This window comes from Taurulus bubalis (assembly GCF_910589615.1).
Source record: "Taurulus bubalis genome assembly, chromosome: 7".
NCBI classification, from domain to species: domain Eukaryota; kingdom Metazoa; phylum Chordata; class Actinopteri; order Perciformes; family Cottidae; genus Taurulus; species Taurulus bubalis.
In genome coordinates, this window is record NC_136595.1 from 22,009,515 (window position 1) to 22,029,594 (window position 20,080).

The 20,080-nt window shown below is 42.8% G+C and overlaps 1 protein-coding gene across 1 annotated transcript in view; it reads right to left on the reverse strand.

Annotated features, from left to right (window-relative positions):
- LOC306738876 (uncharacterized protein) overlaps positions 1–19,766 on the reverse strand; it is a gene marked incomplete at both ends in the record, with an annotated part of 31,375 nt that extends 11,609 nt beyond the window's left edge. Inside the window, 22 exons of the mRNA XM_079220805.1 lie at positions 2,443–2,584; positions 2,668–2,855; positions 3,822–3,963; positions 4,814–4,990; positions 5,220–5,380; positions 5,469–5,618; positions 6,070–6,232; positions 6,338–6,542; positions 7,625–7,775; positions 8,033–8,096; positions 8,286–8,514; positions 12,054–12,248; positions 13,071–13,261; positions 14,991–15,145; positions 15,629–15,770; positions 15,854–16,041; positions 17,025–17,166; positions 18,018–18,194; positions 18,447–18,607; positions 18,696–18,845; positions 19,297–19,459; positions 19,563–19,766. Coding sequence (XP_079076931.1) covers positions 2,443–2,584; positions 2,668–2,855; positions 3,822–3,963; positions 4,814–4,990; positions 5,220–5,380; positions 5,469–5,618; positions 6,070–6,232; positions 6,338–6,542; positions 7,625–7,775; positions 8,033–8,096; positions 8,286–8,514; positions 12,054–12,248; positions 13,071–13,261; positions 14,991–15,145; positions 15,629–15,770; positions 15,854–16,041; positions 17,025–17,166; positions 18,018–18,194; positions 18,447–18,607; positions 18,696–18,845; positions 19,297–19,459; positions 19,563–19,766 — 3,640 coding nt within the window. The remainder of the gene's footprint in view (positions 1–2,442; positions 2,585–2,667; positions 2,856–3,821; positions 3,964–4,813; positions 4,991–5,219; positions 5,381–5,468; positions 5,619–6,069; positions 6,233–6,337; positions 6,543–7,624; positions 7,776–8,032; positions 8,097–8,285; positions 8,515–12,053; positions 12,249–13,070; positions 13,262–14,990; positions 15,146–15,628; positions 15,771–15,853; positions 16,042–17,024; positions 17,167–18,017; positions 18,195–18,446; positions 18,608–18,695; positions 18,846–19,296; positions 19,460–19,562) is intronic.
- Between the last annotated feature and the right edge of the window lie 314 nt (positions 19,767–20,080).

The following is a 20,080-nucleotide window of genomic DNA, read 5'->3' on the forward strand; positions in this document are numbered from 1 at the left end:
GGGTGCTTCGTTCACGCTCCTTCTTTGAGCACGCCTTGTCTGTGTGCCCCCTGTTTTTGCAAAAACTACACCAAACTTTCTCTGTGCAGTCATCCCTTCTGTGGCCTTTTTCTCCGCACCGCCAACACACTATCTCCATTGGCCAGGTCTTTTTCCTTGGCGCCGCTTGGGCCCTCAGCACCCTTTCTCCCGCCTCTTCCGCGACTGGGTCTGAGTCTTCTGAAGCCTCGAAGTTTCTCAACTTTGCCTTGAACTCTCCCAGCGTCATGTCTGCTGAGCCATGCGTCACCATCAATGTGAACGGCATGTACTTCTCCGGTAACCCCCTCATGACCATCGCCATCATCAGTCCCTCACTCGGTGCTTCACCTGCACCCCTGAGTGCCGTAATGATCTGCTCAGCTCGGATAACGTATTCGGTTACAGTCTCGTCGTTAGCTTTCTTCAGCGCAGTCATTGTTATGTACAAGGAAACAATCCGGGGTCTACCTTTTCCGATGTAGTGTTCTTTTTACACTTTGAGGCTCTCTCGGCCCTTGTCCTTCGTGTCTCTGAATATTAGTCCCAAGCTCGTATTGTCAAGTAGCGGCGCCAATGCACAATAGGCGTCAGCATTCAGTTTATCATCCTCAGCCTGTTCTTCAACCGTCAGTGGTCCATGGGGCTCTGTGAGGATCGTCTTTTTCAGCCCCGCTCCGTGCATGCAGCATAGCATCCTTTCTTCCCAGAGCTCATACTCCTCTGCTCTTCCGTCAAACGTGGGCCACTTGCTCTTGCTTCTGTTCGCCATGACTTTTTCTGTTTATAGCTCAGTTTAGCTCCTTTTCAGCCTAGCTTTAGCTTCCCGGTACTCCCGATGCTAAACTAGCTCTTTGCTTCTGTATGCTAGCGCAGTCTCGCTAGCTATCTGCGCACGTGTCCGTCAAACTTCAGAATCATTCTCCGTTAGCTGGGCCCATAACCTGTTAACAGGTAGGCTTATACCTTTTGCCTACCTGCACAGCGGAATAATAATTCTGAGGAATGAACGGACGTCCAGACGTTTGTCTCTTCAGCCATCAATGCACGGCATAGTTTATTTTCTACAAGCTGCTCTTCTGTGAGAGTCAGGTACAAACAGAGAGAGAGAGGGGAGAGCGAACATCCCCCTTATAAGGAAGTGGTGTCATGTGACTTCATGCAATATGGAGGTGAAACACCGCCTACTCCTGAACAAATGTAATTACATGCATTCATACATTTATCAACTCTCAACACTGACAAACACAACTGTCACACTGAAAATCAATGTATCAGAGTGTATTCACTCACCAAAGCTTTGCATCTGTGTGTGTGTGTGTGTGTGTGTGTGTGTGTGTGTGTGTGTGTGTGTGTGTGTGTGTGTGTGTGTGTGTGTGTGTGTTGTCTCTAATGTTGTTGTCTGTGATGTATACCTTTGGCTTACATTAAACTGCAGTTGCCTTAAATGTACTGCGGTTGACTGACTGAGACAGCACTGACTGTGGAGCCAGATCTGAGTTTCCAGAGACCGTATAATTCATAATTCATAATTCATATCCTCTTGGTCACATTAGAAATCCAAAATGTAACACACGTTGTTTTTTTTTTACTTAACTGTTAACAAACAGTGATTTACAAAAATATTAAACAATTGAGGCAGGCTATACTAAACTAGCCTAAAAACCACAGATCTATTTTAAAGCCACATATCAGTTTGATATATTCATTAAACTTGTCACAGTGACATAATCATATGTGCAGAACAGTCAATCTCTGCTGCTCTTTTCATTGTTTTTCTTTATTTTAGAGCTCCTCTTAGCGGGAGGTCAGGCAGACTTCATATGGAAGGGGTAACAGAGTGATGCCAAAGCGAAAGTCCATCACAGGCTTCACACCAGCAGGCATGGAGATGGTAAAGTGCTGCATTAAGTAGGTTAAGATGAGGAAAAGCTCCATCCTGGCCAGGTTCTCCCCGGGACACACCCGCTTACCTGAGACAGGAAAACAAACTGAAACAAACTAGACATTTCTTTAAGACTAATATCAGACAACAGTAGCAGTCATTGTCATATGGCTTTTATATTAGCTGTCCTGGTAACCATAAGAAAGTGTAAACTATATCGCAAAAGTAATAAACACTTCCCACTCTTAATCTTTTAAATTCCTAATTTCTATACATTCAAATTACTTTACGTGGAACAAAGATTACCATCTCTGCAAACCCCCCAAAAACATGGTGCCTTCCATAATGAATGAAATGATTAGTGACCGACATTCATCACAAGAAGGAAGTGGTTATGATCCCTGGCCTCTATCTTGCCTGTGTCCGCTGCTTGATTGTGAGACTTTATCACATCAGCAGTCATTATGTGAGTATCACATAATCCTCCAGTATAAACAAGTGAAGACACCAAGAACACAAGTGATCGTGTTGCTCCTCACCAGCAGAGAAAGGGATGAAAGCAGCTCGCTTCACAAACTTGCCCTCCTCGTTCAGAAAGTGTCCGGGGTTGAAGGTGTCGGGCGTCTCCCACTCATTCTTGTCAAACAGCACCGAGGTCAGATTAGGGACTATTGTCACTCCCTGGCGATGGGAATTGTAAAGACAACTCAGAAAGATGCAACATGGTTGTGTACGAGACATAACAACTGTGTATGAGAACTGACCTTAGGGATTGTGTAGCCTCCCAGCTGGATGTCCCGGTTGGTTGCATGAGGCAGGCTGAGAGGAGCGATGTTGCTCATCCTCTGGATCTCGTGTAAAACAGCGTCCGTGTAGGGCAGGTTGGTACAATCTTCCATGGACGGCTGTCTGGACTGTCCAATCACTTTGTCTATTTCCGCCTGGACCTTTGCTGTGAGACAGAAGGGTAACAGACAGAAGTTAAAACAGTATTTCATCAACAGGTGGCAAAATGCTCAAAAAGCACAATGAAGTACTGCCACATTAGTGACAATAGTGGTGTGGGTTTCTTGCACCAGTCAATAGAGGCCATGCTGTATGTTTTACAGGAAGAGGTCTGTTGCACAGAATTAGTCATAAATATGAAGGTCTCAAATTATTGCACAATAATTGGGTAGCACATTTTTAGCATTAGTAAAGCATGAGTAAATACTTAATTCATCATTTAGAAAGCATTGTTCCAACATGAACACTCATTAGTAACTCATTAGTATGCAATTAATAAACACAATTCTAAATGTTTTATTCTTGATAAATAAGCTTGACTATTGTGCGTTTCATGATTGGGTTTTCATACCTTATAAATGATGGCTTCACCATTTGCAAATGAAGTAATATATATTGCAAACCGATTAGTAATATTTAATGCAAACCAATTATTAAGGACTTATAGATGATGCACTAATCGTTAACATGTGCTTGATGAACGTGTTTTAATACTACAATTCATGATTGATTCAGGTAGTTACTAGTCGTTAGTTAAGTACAAGTTAAGTATTTTACACCATCTAAAGTGAGGACGCTCTATTCTTTACAAAACATTTATAAATGACATTGAAAGGTCAGCAGTGCCTCAAAGCTAACAAAAGTCAGAAAAGGAAAATAGACACAACACAAAGGGATAAGGAAAAAGAACATTAATATAATGGTGATGGGGGCGATGCCCATCAGTGGCTTCATAAATGATGAATTAAGTGTTTACTCATGCTTTACTAACGCTAAATAGTGTGTAGTTATTATAACGTGCTACCAATATTTGTAACCTTGGGAGTCAAAGCAGTCACATTATGCACCTAATTTTCACTGATACAAAATGTGTCTAAGTAAAGAGCTTCACGGATTTGGTCGGTGCTCTTACCCTGGATCTCGGGGTACTTCACCATGTAGAGGAAAGCCCAGCGCAGGGTGGTGGATGTGGTCTCAGTTCCAGCCAAGAACAGATCCAAGACACACACAACCAGGTTTTCCTCATCAAAGGTATTGTCAGCCTGTCCCTTACTCTGAGAATATGTACAAATACATGTATTAAAATGTGCTACAAAAAATATATATTTCAACTGCATGTCACAACTATCACAGTCAGGGTTATAATCATGATGATGGTTACTAGGTATACTTTGCTGGAATTTCCCCCAAAAAGAATATGGACCCATTAATCAATACCCCTCAATCATCACTTATGAACAGCACCGAAGTGTGTGACTGTATTTTCTCTTTTCTTCTTACTTTGCTATTTTCAGCCTTTGGGCAGTGTGTGTATACCCCATAAACACCAGTTGGAATTTACAAAAAAAGGGAGTAACCAGGTAACATCTCTATCTCCGTCTCTCACCTCTGCTCGACCTGTGTGAGCTCCACACACACACACACACACACACACACACACACACACACACACACACACACACACACACACACACACACACACACACACACACACACACACACACACACACACACACACACAGAACAGATCCAAAAAACAAAATACGTCAATTTAGCACCTTCCCGCAAGTAACCTTTAAGTAAAGAAAACTAACTTTAATCTATGCTAGACCTTGTACCTTGAAAATATTGTCTTTGTTAGATTCAAAGGAGTGGATGCTGTTGGAGATAAAGCCTTAAAAATATTAAAGACAGGCCGAGGCCATGACAAAAGTGCTCTCAGGTCTTTGCACATTTCAACACATAGCAGCTAGGAGTGGCGCCCTAATGAATCATTGTGTCAGTGCATCACATGAACAGCTGATAGCTGTGATGTAGATACAAAACAAGCAGATATGATGTTCAGAGGAACAGCCTGAAAAACTGCAGCATAAGAAAAACAAAACAACATCTAGTGCCAATCACCTGCTGAATCTTATTGAGGTAGCAGTCAATATAATCTCTATTGTCGGAGGGATCCCAGTTCTTTTTGTGCTCCTTGAGCTCTACTCTTACGAAGTCCTTTGCACTGTTCCAGATTTTATGGATTGTCTGATGAGGCCCTGGCACGCGTCTCATCAGCAGAGGGAAGGAGTTGTAAAGCTGCAGAGTAGAGAAGATTGCAACAACAGAGATTGAAACAGCATTTCAGAAAAAATGTTAAAATCCATGTATTTCACCTTGGGCTGTGTGTGTACAACATACTGCATACCTGTGCATTAATAGAACCACAAGCATGAATGATAGACTTTCAAATGTATAATGAGAAATGCATTTCAGAACAAAGGCAAACAGCATTAGGATTAACATCAACAGCTTTAAAATGCTGTACCTGCCCCCAAATGGAGCCTTCGAGCTCAAGAGCTTTGCTGAACCACGATATCAGTTCCATGAACTTCTCATCACCATATTCAAAGCGATGCCCGAAAACCAGGGAGCAGATGATGTTGGAGACCGCGTTGTTGAGGATGAGGTGTGGATCGAAGGCCTTACCTCCACAATTAAACAGAAAATGAGATTTAATGTGTGTATTTGTTTCTTGTGTATCACTCCTGTGTGTAGTTGTGCATTTACTATTTACCTTTATGGCTCTGGAATTCTTTGGCACAATATGTCAATTCTTCCAAGATGACGGGTTCAAGTGACTTCTTTCCAAATCCAAAATGTTTGAGGATTGAAAGTGCAAAACGACTCTGCTGCTTCCATAACTTCCCATTACTGAAAATTACACCTGATAGTGGAAAAAAGGTAATTCAAATTAAGTAGATAGAAAACAGGAAAATTAATGAATATTATTTTACATATACAATATTTATATTAACAATGCATGTAATACCAAACTTGTATGGTTCAAATGTATCTTCCGGTGCACTTTGAATGATTTCTTTTTAAAGCACTGTTATTTTATTAGAAATGGTTAAACTATTTGGGAGTTGTTTTTTTATATTTGTGACTGTTAAAAAAAGTGTGAACTTTTATGTGTAAAATGTTCTAAAAGGTAAAAAAAAAAAAACGCAGTTTGGATTGTGGGGGCAATTCATTGCACAGTGTCACTTAACATTACTTTCCTATATCACAGAAGTCACAATAGCAGTGAGTTGAATACAGACTTTGCGTGTGTGCGTGTGCGTGTGCGTGTGCGTGTGTGTGTGTGTGTGTGTGTGTGTCTTAGGTCCTCTCACCCAGACCCTGGGACTTGTCCTGCAGCAGAGGGAGGTCTGGTCGGTCTGCCAGGCTGTCTCCCTGATGCACTAGAGCTTCTTTCAGAACCTTGAACCCGTTTAACACCACCGTCCACCTCTGGCCCATTTGAAGGCTGTACACATCTCCGTATCTCTCTGCTAACTGTGATTGGAATTGTAGGAGGAGAGAGAGCATGATGCTTAACATGACATAACACAAACAGTCCTCATTCGATCTTTAGATTAGATTTTCAATGACATCTGTTACCTGTGTCAGACTCTCATGGGTCCTGTTGTAATCCACGGTGAAGATGTTGCCTACAATAGGAAATGCCCGGGGCCCCGGAGGGAAGCTTCCCAGCCGACGGTTCTTAATGTAATCTGCAGTGAGGATGAAAACTGCAGTGAAGAGCAGCAGACCTTTGACATCCCAGATGTCATAGGATCCAAATATAGAAAATATTGAATCCATTCTGCAATCGAGGACTCCAGCCGGTCTAAACAAAGCCTGAAATTGCTTCTCCTTTCACTTAAAAGGCTGGTGTGTTGCCATGCGCCAGTAAGCTCACCTATTTTAGGGCGAGGCTCACTATTGGCTCTACTGGTTGCACTAGACTCTGCCCTGTAAATATTATGTAAAGGGATCAAACATTGTTAATCAGTGACCCATTACATTACATTTAATTTAGCTGGCGCTTTTATCCAAAGTGACTTACAATAAGTGCATTTAACCATGAATACAAACTCAGAACAACAAGAATCAAGAAAGTACAATTTCTTCAAGAAAGTTAAACTACAAAGTGCTATAAGTAAGTGCCATTTTTCCTTATGCTAAATATGCAGCATAGGGAATATCATTTGTTGTCAGGTAAAGTGTAATCTCATCAAAGTATTCTCTGGGGGTTCAGTGTCTTGCTAAAGGACACTTCAACATACAAACTATGGGGAGACCAGGGATCGAACCGGCTACCTTGTGGTTTCAGGACAAGCACTCACAAGCTACATGAGAACTTCACATAGTACAAAAGTATAAAGTACACGGACATAAAACGTCATTAATAAATGCATGGCAAAATGCCTGTACTTTCATGGAAATGTTTAACGGGTTACGCTTGCGCGACGGTCAAGATTCTTGCCATTTTGCCAAGACAAAAACTGCAGAAAAGTCTATTTTTTTGTTGGGGCGGTGGGGCATGAACATATTTCTTCCTTCAAAGTGGGGCGTGACAAAAAAAGTTTGAGAACCACTGGACTAGATGCCGGTGATGTTTCTTAAAACAATAACTACCCTAGCATTAAGTAAAATAATGTATGCTGAAAAATAGCCACCAAGACAAAGCAGAAAATAGTCACGGCAGTATCATCCACACAACACAACAACAACAGTCGCAGATGAGCTGGTGGAAAGTCATCCTGAACTGTTCCAAGTGTCACAACCCGGCTCCAAGCCTGCAACAAAACAGGGAGACAGACGAGCAGCTGCCAACAAAAAGCTATTTATTTAACAATAACACAATCAAAACTAACTAAGGTGAGAGTAGGAAAACAAAGGTACAAATCAAAAGACAAAATGGTGACAAGGTCAGCGCCACACCAGATGTCCTCCACCTTCCAGCGAGAGTGAGCCAAATCCAGAGGCCTTTTTATGACCAGGCCACACCGGAGCAGCTGTGGCTCGTCTCGGCTGACGACCCGCCAATCAGCACCTGTAAAGAAGATTGAAACAGTGACACCTAGGATATGGGAGGAGGGTCGTCACACCCCACCCCATAAGAACAAGGGCAAGACAAGGACTGGAGAAACGTTATCGGATTGTGGTCCGTATAGACCACCAGAGGAACACCAGAGTCAACATATGCTTCAAAATGTTGCAGTGCCCATATAAGAGCAAGAGACTCTTTATGTATGACCAAATAAGTTAATTGGTAGGCATTGCATTTCTTCGAGAAAAAGCTCACCGGACGTTCCACCCCATTTTCATCATACTGGAACAGCACCGCCCCTATACCTACATCACTTGCATCCACCTGCAACGCAAACAGACGGTCCATGCAAGGCGCCACAAGGACAGGAGGTGAACACAGTACAGCCTTAACATTTTCAAAAGCTTGCTGATATGAATCTGACCAGATGTGCTTTGCTCTAGCTTTCAAGAGATCTGTCAGGGAAGCTACTACAGTGGAAAAATTGCGACAGAAACTGCGGTAGTACCCCACCAACCCCAGGAATCGCATTAGCTCTTTCTTGGTGGTGGGCATGGGATACTGCTCAACTACAGCCACCTTCGCCTTTATCGGCCGCACCTGCCCTTGGCCCACTACCTTCCCGAGATAGGTGATGGTAGCCTTCGCAAACTCGCACTTAGCCAAGTTGATAGTCAGGTTTGCATCTTGCAGCCGATCAAACAGCCTCCTGATGCGGGAGACATGTTCCTCCCAGGTATTGCTGTAGATCACGACATCATCAAGATACACCGCACAGCCATCCAACCCGGACACAACCATATTCATTAGACGCTGAAAGGTCGCCGGTGCGTTCCGCAGCCCAAAGCTCATCACTGAATAAGAAAACAGCCCAAAAGGAGTTCTAAAAGCAGACACTTCCCGAGCATGTTTGGACAGGGGCACTTGCCATTATCCTTTGAGTAAATCAAATTTACTGACAAAGTGAGTCGAGCCCACCTGATCCTCCATGCGCGGCAATGGATAAGCATCAGGTTTAGTTACCCCATTTACCTTACGGTAGTCTGTACAAAACCGAGGACTTTTATCCGCTTTATCCACAAGTAAACAGGGAGACGCCCAGCTGGAAGAAGAAGGTTCCGCAATATTATTGTCAAGCATATACTGTATTTCCTTTTCCATTACCCCACGTTTCTGTTCTGACACCCGGTAAAAATGCTGGCGGATTGGCTGCGCCCCACCCACGTCAATGTCATGCTCTATCAAATGTGTTTGAGTTGGCACGTCACTAAACAAAGACAAATAGTTTTTAATCAGAGCAGTCAACAAATGCTCCTTTGACAGGTGCCCAAGCAAGGAATCCAGGCCACCCAGCGTTTCTGAATTCCTCAACCGGCCCCGCAACAAACTCTCATCAGGGCAAACCACTCTATCATCCTCCTGTACCGTCAAATTAACCAGCGACTGTCCTCCCACAGTACCTGTCATTAGCACAGGTCTGACAGCGTGCTGTTGCCCACTTCCCCCCGATGCAACGGGCTCTGACCCACGAGTGTAATAGGATTTCAAGAGGTTTACATGGCACATTTGAGTTGTCTGGTGTCGACAACAAATAGTTCTGCTCAGAAACCTGATGCAAAACTGTGAACGGACCATGAAACTTTGCCTGAAATGGTGAACCCACAAACGGCAACAAAGCAAGAACCTGATCGCCAGGACTAAACTGGTGGATCTCAGCTCTTCGGTCATATAGACGCTTAATTTTTTCCTGGGCAGAGGCTAAACTCTCTTTAGCCTTCTCTCCAGCCAAGTACAACCGATGATGGAAACCGTTAATATAGTCGATCAAATTTCGAGGGGCTTCCGGTTGGGCAACCGGATCATGCAGCAAAGTAAGTGGCCCGCGCGCCGTATGCCCAAACACAAGCTTGTTCGGGCTAAACCCAGTGCTCTCCTGCACAACCTCTCTGGCAGCTAACAGCAACCAGGGAAGCCCCCCTCCCAGTCTTGCTTTAACTCAACGCAATAACCCCGCAACAGGGACTTAAGAGTTTGGTGAAATCTTTCCAATGCCCCCTGGCTCTGAGGATGGTATGCAGAAGCTTGATTATGTTTCACACGGAGCTGCTTCAAGACTTGAGCAAACACATGGAGGAAATTTTTTAACCCTGATCACTTTGTACGACCTTTGGAATTAAAAAAAAATGGAAATGAACTGCGTCAGTGCTTTAACCACAGACCTAGCAGTAATGGTGCGCAACGGATAGGCAGCCGGATACCTTGTACTTTGACACATCACAGTAAGCAAATAGTTACTTCCAGACTTTGAATGTGGCAAGGGACCAACACAATCAATGATTAGGCAAGGCAAGGCAAGGCAAGTTTATTTGTATAGCACATTTCAACAACGAGGCGATTCAAAGTGCTTCACATAAAACCATTAAAAGCATCAAAACATAATGCAGATTTAAAAACATTAAAAACAGTCAAAAAGCAAAATAAAAGTAGAAAAAGCAACATAAAAAATAAAAGTTGAATAAAAGTTGCAGTGCAGTTTAAGAAATAAAATGCAGTAGTGAGATGCAGTAATTGAATCTGGTTCAATTAAAGGCAGCAGCAAACAGAAAAGTCTTCAATGTGGACTTAAAGGAGCTGAGGGTCTCAGCAGACCTGCAGCTTTCAGGGACCTTGTTCCAGATATGTGGAGCAGAAAAGCTGAACGCTGCTTCTCCATGTTTAGTTCTGACTCTTGGAACAGAAAGTAGAGTGGCCGGGATGGTTCATAAGGTAGCAGCAGATCACAAACGTACTTAGGCCCTAAACCATTCAGTGCTTTATAAACCAGCAGCAGGATTTTAAAGTCAATTCTTTGTTTGACAGGGAGCCAGTGCAAAGACCTCAGAACTGGAGTGATGTGATCCACTTTCCTGGTCTTAGTGAGGACTCGAGCTGCAGCGTTCTGAATCAGCTGCAGCTTTCTGATTGACGTTTTACAGAGGCCTGTGAACACACCGTTACAGTAGTCAAGTCGACTGAAGATAAATGCATGGACAAGTTTCTCCAAATCCTGTTGAGACATAAGTCCTCTAACCCTTGATATATTCTTCAGGTGATAGTAGGCTGATTTTGTAATTGTCTTGATATGGCTGTTCAGGTTGAGGTCTGAATCCATAACAACACCTAGATTTCTAGCTTGGTTTGAGGTTTTTAACATTCGTGATTGAAGCTGAGCGCTGACTTTCAATCGTTCGTCCTTGGGACCAAAAACAATTACTTCTGTTTTATCTTGATTTAATTGAAGAAAATTCTGGCACATCCAGTTATTGATTTCTTCAATGCATTTAGCCAGCCCTTGTATGGGACTATAGTCCCCTGGTGATATAGTTATGTAGAGTTGTGTGTCATCTGCATAATTATGACACACTTTGTTGTTTTTTTATAATCTGAGCCAGTGGAAGCATGTAGATGTTGAACAGAAGAGGCCCCAGTATTGAACCTTGGGGAACACCACATGTCATCCTAGTCAGCTCTGATGTGTAATTAGCTACCGACACAAAGTATTGTCGGTCCTTCAAGTAGGATTCAAACCAGTTAAGTGCTGCGCCAGAGAGTCCTACCCAGACTTTCAGTCTGTCTAGTAGTATGTCATAATCAACCGTGTCGAATGCAGCACTGAGATCCAGTAATACTAAGACTGAGGTTCTGCCATTGTCTGTGTTTAAGTGGATGTCGTTGAAAACCTTAACAAGAGCAGTTTCAGTACTGTGGTGCTGACGAAAGCCGGACTGGAATACATCGAAACAGTTATTTTCGGCCAAGAAGTTGTTCAGCTGTTGAAAAAACGCTTTTTCCATTATTTTCCTTAAGAATGGGAGGTTTGATATTGGTCTATAGTTTTTCAATATTTCGGGGTCTAAACTACGTTTGATTTACACGTGGACGGCGTATTTCTCATTTCTTTCTCCAATGCCTCCCATAATTGATTACATGAAAAAAAGATCGATACTTGGCTTCCGTGTATCGATACAATATCGCCATGAAAACTATCGCGATACTATGCTGAATCGATTTTTTCCCCCACCCCTAATGATTAGGTGCTCAAATGGCTGGGCAACTACGGGAATTGGAGCCAGCCTGGTCTGGTTAAGCTTCCCTGTCATCTGACATGTATGACATGTTTTAATATAACAAGACACATCCCTCTTCATTCGAGGCCAAAAAAAATACCTGAGAACATAATAGTACGTCTTTCGAACCCCCAAATGCCCAGATTGATCGTGCGACGTCCTCAGCACCTCTTACCGGAATTTGGATGGAACCACAACCTGAAAAAACGGGTTACCCACGAAGTTCTCCCTGTGCGGCATCCATTTTCTCACCAACAAACCATCTTGCAGCAGATAACCCTTTGCAGCACTCTTCCCATCGACCCCCGAGAGCACTTGGTCGAACAGCTCCCTAAGCGCAGGATCAGCCTGCTGCTCAGCCGCCAAGTCGCTGCGGGAAACAGACAAAAGAGAGTTGGGTGTATACCCAGAGAAAGCCAAACTCTCATCTGTGATAGTCTACTCAACCTCAGCTTCTGCCTCTCCACGGCACATAGCCCGGGTAACCGCGCAAGCTGTAAAGACACCAGGGAACGACTGCGCATTCTCATCAGGTATCTTTGGAACCGAGGGAAAAGAGGTTACTATAGGAGGTGGCGAATCGTCAGCCCATACCCGGGTACCAGCCAGATCATTTCCCAGAATGATATCTACCCCTCTAATTGGCAATGCAGGACGTACCCCCATGGCCACCTCGCCCTGAACCAAACCACAGTCAAGCCCCAGCTTATACAATGGGACAGGCAGTATATTTAAACCCATTCCCCGCATTAGAATGTACTCCCCGGTGTCAGTTTCTTGAGAAAATGTCAGCACAGAACTCACAATGAATGAATTAAAAGCCCCTGTATCTCTCAGTATCTTTACCGGTACCCTGATATCACTCCCAGGCAGTGACACATGGCCAGCAGACACAAAACCTGAGAAACCAGACTCTTCCAAGCTGCAATCCTCTCCAGGTTCTACCTGCTCACCGGAAGGAAACACACACGGATGAACCACATGACTGACCGCTCAGACCGGCACAGCCAGTGCGGAAGGTTTAACATTTCCACCACCGAACCCACTTTTGTAACTTGTCCTAACAGGGCATTCAGCGTTCCAATGTCCCCTGCCCTTACAGTAATGACACTGGTTACCAGCCTCAACCGGCAACTGACCACGTGCGGCCCTTTCAAGTCTACCCTGCCGAGGACCACCTCCTTTCTCCCACCACTTCTCTACGGGTCGAAAATTACCGCTGTTCCCACTGTACAGAGCATCGTCCCGAGGCCTGCCCTCGCGGTCCGCACTGTGCGTCAGCACATACTCATCTGCCAAAATGGCAGCCTCTGCCGCTGTCTTGACTTTACGCTCACTTAGATATGTAGCGACGAGGAACAGTATCCTTAAACTGCTCCAGAACTATCAACAGCACCACCAGGATCCAGTTTAGATCCAAACAGATTTTCTATTAAGATGACTTTCATATTCTCCTTCAAACGCTTATCCCTCACATCCAGTCGGAAATGCTCAGCAATTTTCACCAACTGCTCTCGTGAACAACGGTCCAAGAACTCCTCCGACGGAGCTATCAAGAAGTCCTCAACACTAGCCATGACAACCCCAGATCAAACGTCCCATACACAGCCAAACAACACTGAAATCCCGTCCCTCTAACTGCCTAATTACAGACTAGCTAAACTCCCCCCTAGACTTCAGGTGTTACTTATGGTGGGTATTTTCGCACTTAAGCCTCGGATGTGCTCCAGAGAACTGCTCCAACGATATTCGTCAGAAGGTCGAGGATGAGCTTCAGAAACTGGAGGCAGATGACATCATCGAGGAGGTCACTGGCCCTACACCATGGGTCTCACCTATTGTCGCACCTCCCAAGCCTAAAGACCCTGACAAAGTCAGACTTTGTGTTGACATGCGCCAAGCTAACACAGCTATAGAGAGGGAACGGCACATCAGTCCTACCATGGAAGATGTGATACATGAGCTAAATGGAGCAACTATGTTTTCCAAACTGGATTTGAGAGCTGGATAACACCAGCTAGAGCTACATCCACTTCACCACACACCCCGGGTTGAGGCGCTACAAGAGACTGAGTTTTGGTATATCTTCTGCCGACCCTCATAATCCAGGTGAAATCTAAGTAAAAATCTAAGTAAAAATCTAAATAAGGGTGTCGGCATCTCCCACTCATGGCGATGGGAATTGTAAAGGCAACTCAGAAAGACTCCACACATATTAAATCAGATTAATAATAATAAGTTAATTATTTGTCCCCTTTGGTAAATGTATTTTTGCTGGGGCGGCAGCACAACGCCCCAAGCGTCTATAGTGAGGTGCCTAACTCAAGGTCACCAAAATGAAGATTCACAGGAGCAAAAACACCTCTATCTTTTGTTTATTCAATATATATTTAAAAATGCATTCATCAATAACTTGTATTCACAATAACTTTTGTCCACTATGGCACAAAACAACATGACAATAGTGCACTTTAAAAGCCTGACTCGATGAAAAGGGTACAACAAACTTTGAACCTGACAAACACAACTGTCACACTGAAAATCAATGTATCAGAGTGTATTTACTCACCAAGGCTTTGCATCTGTGTGTGTGTGTGTGTGTGTGTGTGTGTGTGTGTGTGTGTGTGTGTGTGTGTTGTCTGTAATGTTGTTGTCTGTGATGTATACCTTTGGTTTACTTTAAACTGCAGTTGCCTTAAATGTACTGCGGTTGACTGATTGAGACAGCACTGACTGTGGAGCCAGATCTGGGTTTCCAGAGACTGTATAATTCATAATTCATAATTCATATCCTCTTGGTCACATTAGAAATCCAAAATGTAACACACTTTTTTTTTTTTTTTTACTTTAGTGAACAACAGAAAGAACACCTGATATATTTCATATTTGTAAACAAAAAGTGATTTACAAAAATATTAAACAATTGAGGCAGGCTATACTAAACTAGGCTAAAAAAACCACAGATCTATTTTAAAGCCATATATCAGTTTGATATATTCATTAAACTTGTCACAGTGACATAATCATATGTGCAGAACACAGTCAATCTCTGCTGCTCTTTTCATTGTTTTTCCTTATTTTAGAGCTTCTCTTAGCGGGAGGTCAGGCGGACTTCATATGAAAGTGGTGACAGAGTGACGCCAAAGCGAAAGTCCATCACAGGCTTCACTCCAGCAGGCATGGAGATGGTAAAGTGCTGCATTAAGTAGGTAAAGATGAGGAAAAGCTCCATCCTGGCCAGGTTCTCCCCGAGACACACCCGCTTACCTGAGACAGGAAAACAAACTGAAACAAACTGGACATTTCTTTGAGACTAATATCAGACAACAGTAGCAGTCATTGTCATATGGCTTTTATATTAGCTGTCCTGGTAACCATAAGAAAGTGTCAACTATATCGCAAAAGTAATAATCACTTCCCACTCTTAATCTTTTAAATTCCTAATTTCCTATACATAAAAATTACTTTACGCGGAACAAAGATTACCATCTCTGCAAACCCCCCCAAAAACATTTGCCAGCCTGGCTTCAGCATGTCTGGTGCTTTGCATAATAAATGAAATGATTAGTGACTGACATTTATCACAAGAAGGAAGTGGGTATGATCCCTGGCCTCTAGTTTATCATGGGCGGATCAGCAGTCATGATGTGGGGGTCCCCGTAGGGTCACAGAGTGTGTTGGGAAAGGCTACCAGCTCCAGTATAAACAAGTGAAGACACCAAGAACACAAGTGATCGTGTTGCTCCTCACCAGCAGAGAAAGGGATGAAAGCAGCTCGCTTCACAAACTTGCCCTCCTCGTTCAGAAAGTGTCCGGGGTTGAAGGTGTCGGGCGTCTCCCACTCATTCTTGTCAAACAGCACCGAGGTCAGATTGGGGATTATAGTCACTCCCTGGTGATGGGAATTGTAAAGGCAACTCAGAAAGATGCAACATGGTTGTGTACGAGACATAACAACTGTGCATGAGAACTGACCTTAGGGACTGTGTAGCCTCCCAGCTGGATGTCCCGGTTGGTTGCATGAGGCAGGCTGAGAGGAACGATGTTGCTCATCCTCTGGATCTCGTGTAAGACAGCGTCCGTGTAGGGCAGGTTGGCACGATCTTCCATGGACGGCTGTATGGACTGTCCAATCACTTTGTCTATTTCCGCCTGGATCTTTGCTGTGAGACAGAAGGGTAACAGACAGAAGTTAAAACAGTATTTCATCAACAGGTGGCAAAATGCTCAAAAGGCACAATGAAGTACTGCCACATTAGTGACAATAGTGGTGTGGGTTTCTTGCACCAGTCAATAGAGGCCATGCTGTATGTTTTACAGGAAGAGGTCTGTTGCACAGAATTAGTCATAAATGTGAAGGTCTCAAATTATTGCACAATAATTTAATTTAACTTTATAATAACTACACACTATTTAGCATTAGTAAAGCATGAGTAAACACTTTATTCATCATTTATAAAGCATTGTTCCAACATGAACACTCATTAGTAACTCATTAGTATGCAATTAATAAACACAATTCTAAATGTTTTATTCTTGATAAATAAGCTTTACTATTATGAGTTTCATGAATGGGTTTTCATACTTTATAAATGATGGCTTCACCATTTACAAATTAAGTAATATATATTGCAAACCGATTAAGTAATATTTAATGTAAACCAATTATTAAGGACTTATAGATGATGCACTAATCGTTAACATGTGCTTGATGAACGTGTTTTAATACTACAATTCATGATTGATTCAGGTAGTTACTAGTCGTTAGTTAAGTACAAGTTAAGTATTTTACACCATCTAAAGTGAGGACGCTCTATTCTTTACAAAACATTCATAAATGACATTGAAAGGTCAACAGTGCCTCAAAGCTAACAAAAGTCAGAAAAGGAAAATAGACACAACACAAAGAGATAAGGAAAAAGAAAATTAACATGATGGTGATGGGGGCGATGCCCGTCAGTGGCTTCATAAATGATGAATTAAGTGTTTACTCATGCTTTACTAACGCTAAATACTGTGTAGTTATTATAACGTGCTACCAATATTTGTAACCTTGGGAGTCAAAGCAGTCACATTATGCGCCTAATTTTCACTGATAAAAAATGGGTTAAGTAAAGAGCTTCACAGATTTGGTCGGTGCTCTTACCCTGGATCTCGGGGTACTTCACCATGTAGAGGAAAGCCCAGCGCAGGGTGGTGGATGTGGTCTCAGTTCCAGCCAAGAACAGATCCCAGACACACACAACCAGGTTTTCCTCATCAAAGGTATTGTCAGCCTGTCCCTTACTCTGAGAATATGGACAAATACATGTATTAAAATGTGCTACAAAAATAACATATTTCAACTGCATGTCACAACTTTGCTATTTTCAGCCTTTGGGCAGTGTGTGTGCGTGTATACCCCATAAACACCAGTTGGAATTTACAAAAAAAGGGAGTGACCAGGTAACATCTCTATCTTCGTCTCTCTCTTCTGCTCGACCTGTGTGGGCCACACACACACACACACACACACACACACACACACACACACACACACACACACACACACACGAACACACACAAACACACACAAACACACACACACACACACACACACACACACACACACACACACACAAAACACACACACACACACACACACACACACACACACACAGAACAGAGCGGGCAGGAAGAAGCGTAGACTGCATCCAAAAAAAAAAAATCGTCAATTTAGCACCTTCCTGCAGGGTTGTTCTGTTTATTTGTGCTTGAACGAAACCAACGTGAAACGTAAGAAATGCATAGTATACCTTTAAGTAAAGAAAACTAACTTTAATCTATGCTAGACCTTGTACCTTGAACTTGAAAATATTGTAAAATATTGTCTTTGTTAGATTCAAAGGAGTGGATGCAGTTGGAGATTAAAGCCCTTAAAGATATTAAAGACAGGCCGAGGCCATGACAAAAGTGTTCTCAGGTCTTTGCACATTTCAACACATAGCAGCTAGGAGTGGCGATGAATCGTTGTGTCATTGCATCACATGAACAGCTGATAGCTGTGATGTAGATACAAAACAAGCAGATACGATGTTCAGAGGAACGTCCTGAAAAACTGCAGCATAAGAAAAACAAAACAACATCTAGTGCCAATCACCTGCTGAATCTCATTGAGGTAGCAGTCGATATAGTCTCTATTGTCGGAGGGATCCCAGTTCTTTTTGTGCTCCTTGAGCTCTACTCTTATGAAGTCCTTTACACTGTTCCAGATTTTATGGATTGTCTGATGAGGCCCTGGCACGCGTCTCATCAGGAGAGGGAAGGAGTTGTAAAGCTGCAGAGTAGAGAAGATTGCAACAACAGAGATTGAAACAGCATTTCAGAGAAAGATTCACTATCACAATCAATACCACATATTAAAATCCATGTATTTCACCTTGGGCTGTGTGTACAACATATTGCATACCTGTGCATTAATAGAACCACAAGCATGAATGATAGACTTTCAAATGTATAATGAGAAATGTATTTCAGAACAAAGGCAAACAGCATTAGGATTAACATCAACAGCTTTAAAATGCTGTACCTGAGCCCAAATGGAGCCTTCGAGCTCAAGACCTTTGCTGAACCACGATATCAGTTCCATGAACTTCTCATCACCATATTCAAAGCGATGCCCGAAAACCAGGGAGCAGATGATGTTGGAGACCGCGTTGTTGAGGATGAGGTGTGGATCGAAGGCCTTACCTCCACAATTAAACAGAAAATGAGATGTAATGTGTGTATTTGTTTCTTGTGTATCACTCCTATGTGTAGTTGTGCATTTACTATTTACCTTTGTGGCTCTGGAATTCTTTGGCACAATATGTCAATTCCTCCAAGATGACGGGTTCAAGTGACTTCTTTCCAAATCCAAAATGTTTGAGGGTTGAAAGTGCAAAACGCCTCTGCTGCTTCCATAACTTCCCATTACTGAAAATTACACCTGATAGTGGAAAAAAGGTAATTCAAATTAAGTAGATAGAAAACAGGAAAATTAATGAATATTATTTTACATATACAATATTTTATATTAACAATGCATGTAATACCAAACTTGTATGGTTCAAATTTATCTTCTGGTGCACTTTGAATGATTTCTTTTTAAAGCACTGTTATTTTATTAGAAATGGTTAAACTATTTGGGAGTTGTTTTTTATATTTGTGACTGTTAAAAAAAGTGTGAACTTTTATGTGTAAAATGTTCTAAAAGGTAAAAAAAAAAACGCAGTTTGGGTTGTGGGGGCAATTCATTGCACAGTGTGTCACTTAACATCACTTTCCTATATCACAGAAGTCACAATAGCAGTGAGTTGAATACAGACTTTGCGTGTGTGTGTGTGTGTGTGTGTGTGTGTGTGTGTGTGTGTGTGTGTGTGTATCTTAGGTCCTCTCACCCAGGCCCTGGGATATGTCCTGCAGCAGAGGGAGGTCTGGTCGGTCTGCCAGGCTGTCTCCCTGATGCACTAGAGCTTCTTTCAGAACCTCAAACCCGTTTAACACCACCATCCACCTCTGGCCCATTCGAAGGCTGTACACATCTCCGTATCTCTCTGCTAACTGTGAGTGGAATTGTAGGAGGAGGGAGAGCATGATGCTTAACATGACAGACAACACAAACAGTCCTCATTCGGTCTTTTAGATTTTCAATGACATCTGTTACCTGTGTCAGACTCTCATGGGTCCTGTTGTAATCCACGGTGAAGATGTTGCCCACAATAGGAAATGCCCGGGGCCCCGGAGGGAAGCTTCCCAGCCGACGGTTTTTAATGTAATCAGCAGTGAGGATGAAAACTGCAGTGAAGAGCAGCAGACTTTTGACATCCCAAATGTCATAGGATCCAAATATAGAAAAGATTGAATCCATTCTGCAATCGAGGACTCCAGTCGGTCTAAACAAAGCCTGTAATTGCTTCTCCTTTCACATAAAAGGCTGGTGTGTTGCCATGAGCCAGTAATCTCACCTATTTTAGTGAGAGTCTCACTATTGGCTCTACTGGTTGCACTGGACTCTGCCCTCTATATACGATGTAAAGGGATCAAACACTGTTAATCAGTGACCCATTACAATACATTTCATTTAGGTGACGCTTTTGTCCAAAGTGACTTACAATAAGTGCATTTAAACATGAATACAAACTCAGAACAACAAGAATCAAGAAAGTACAATTTCTTCAAGAA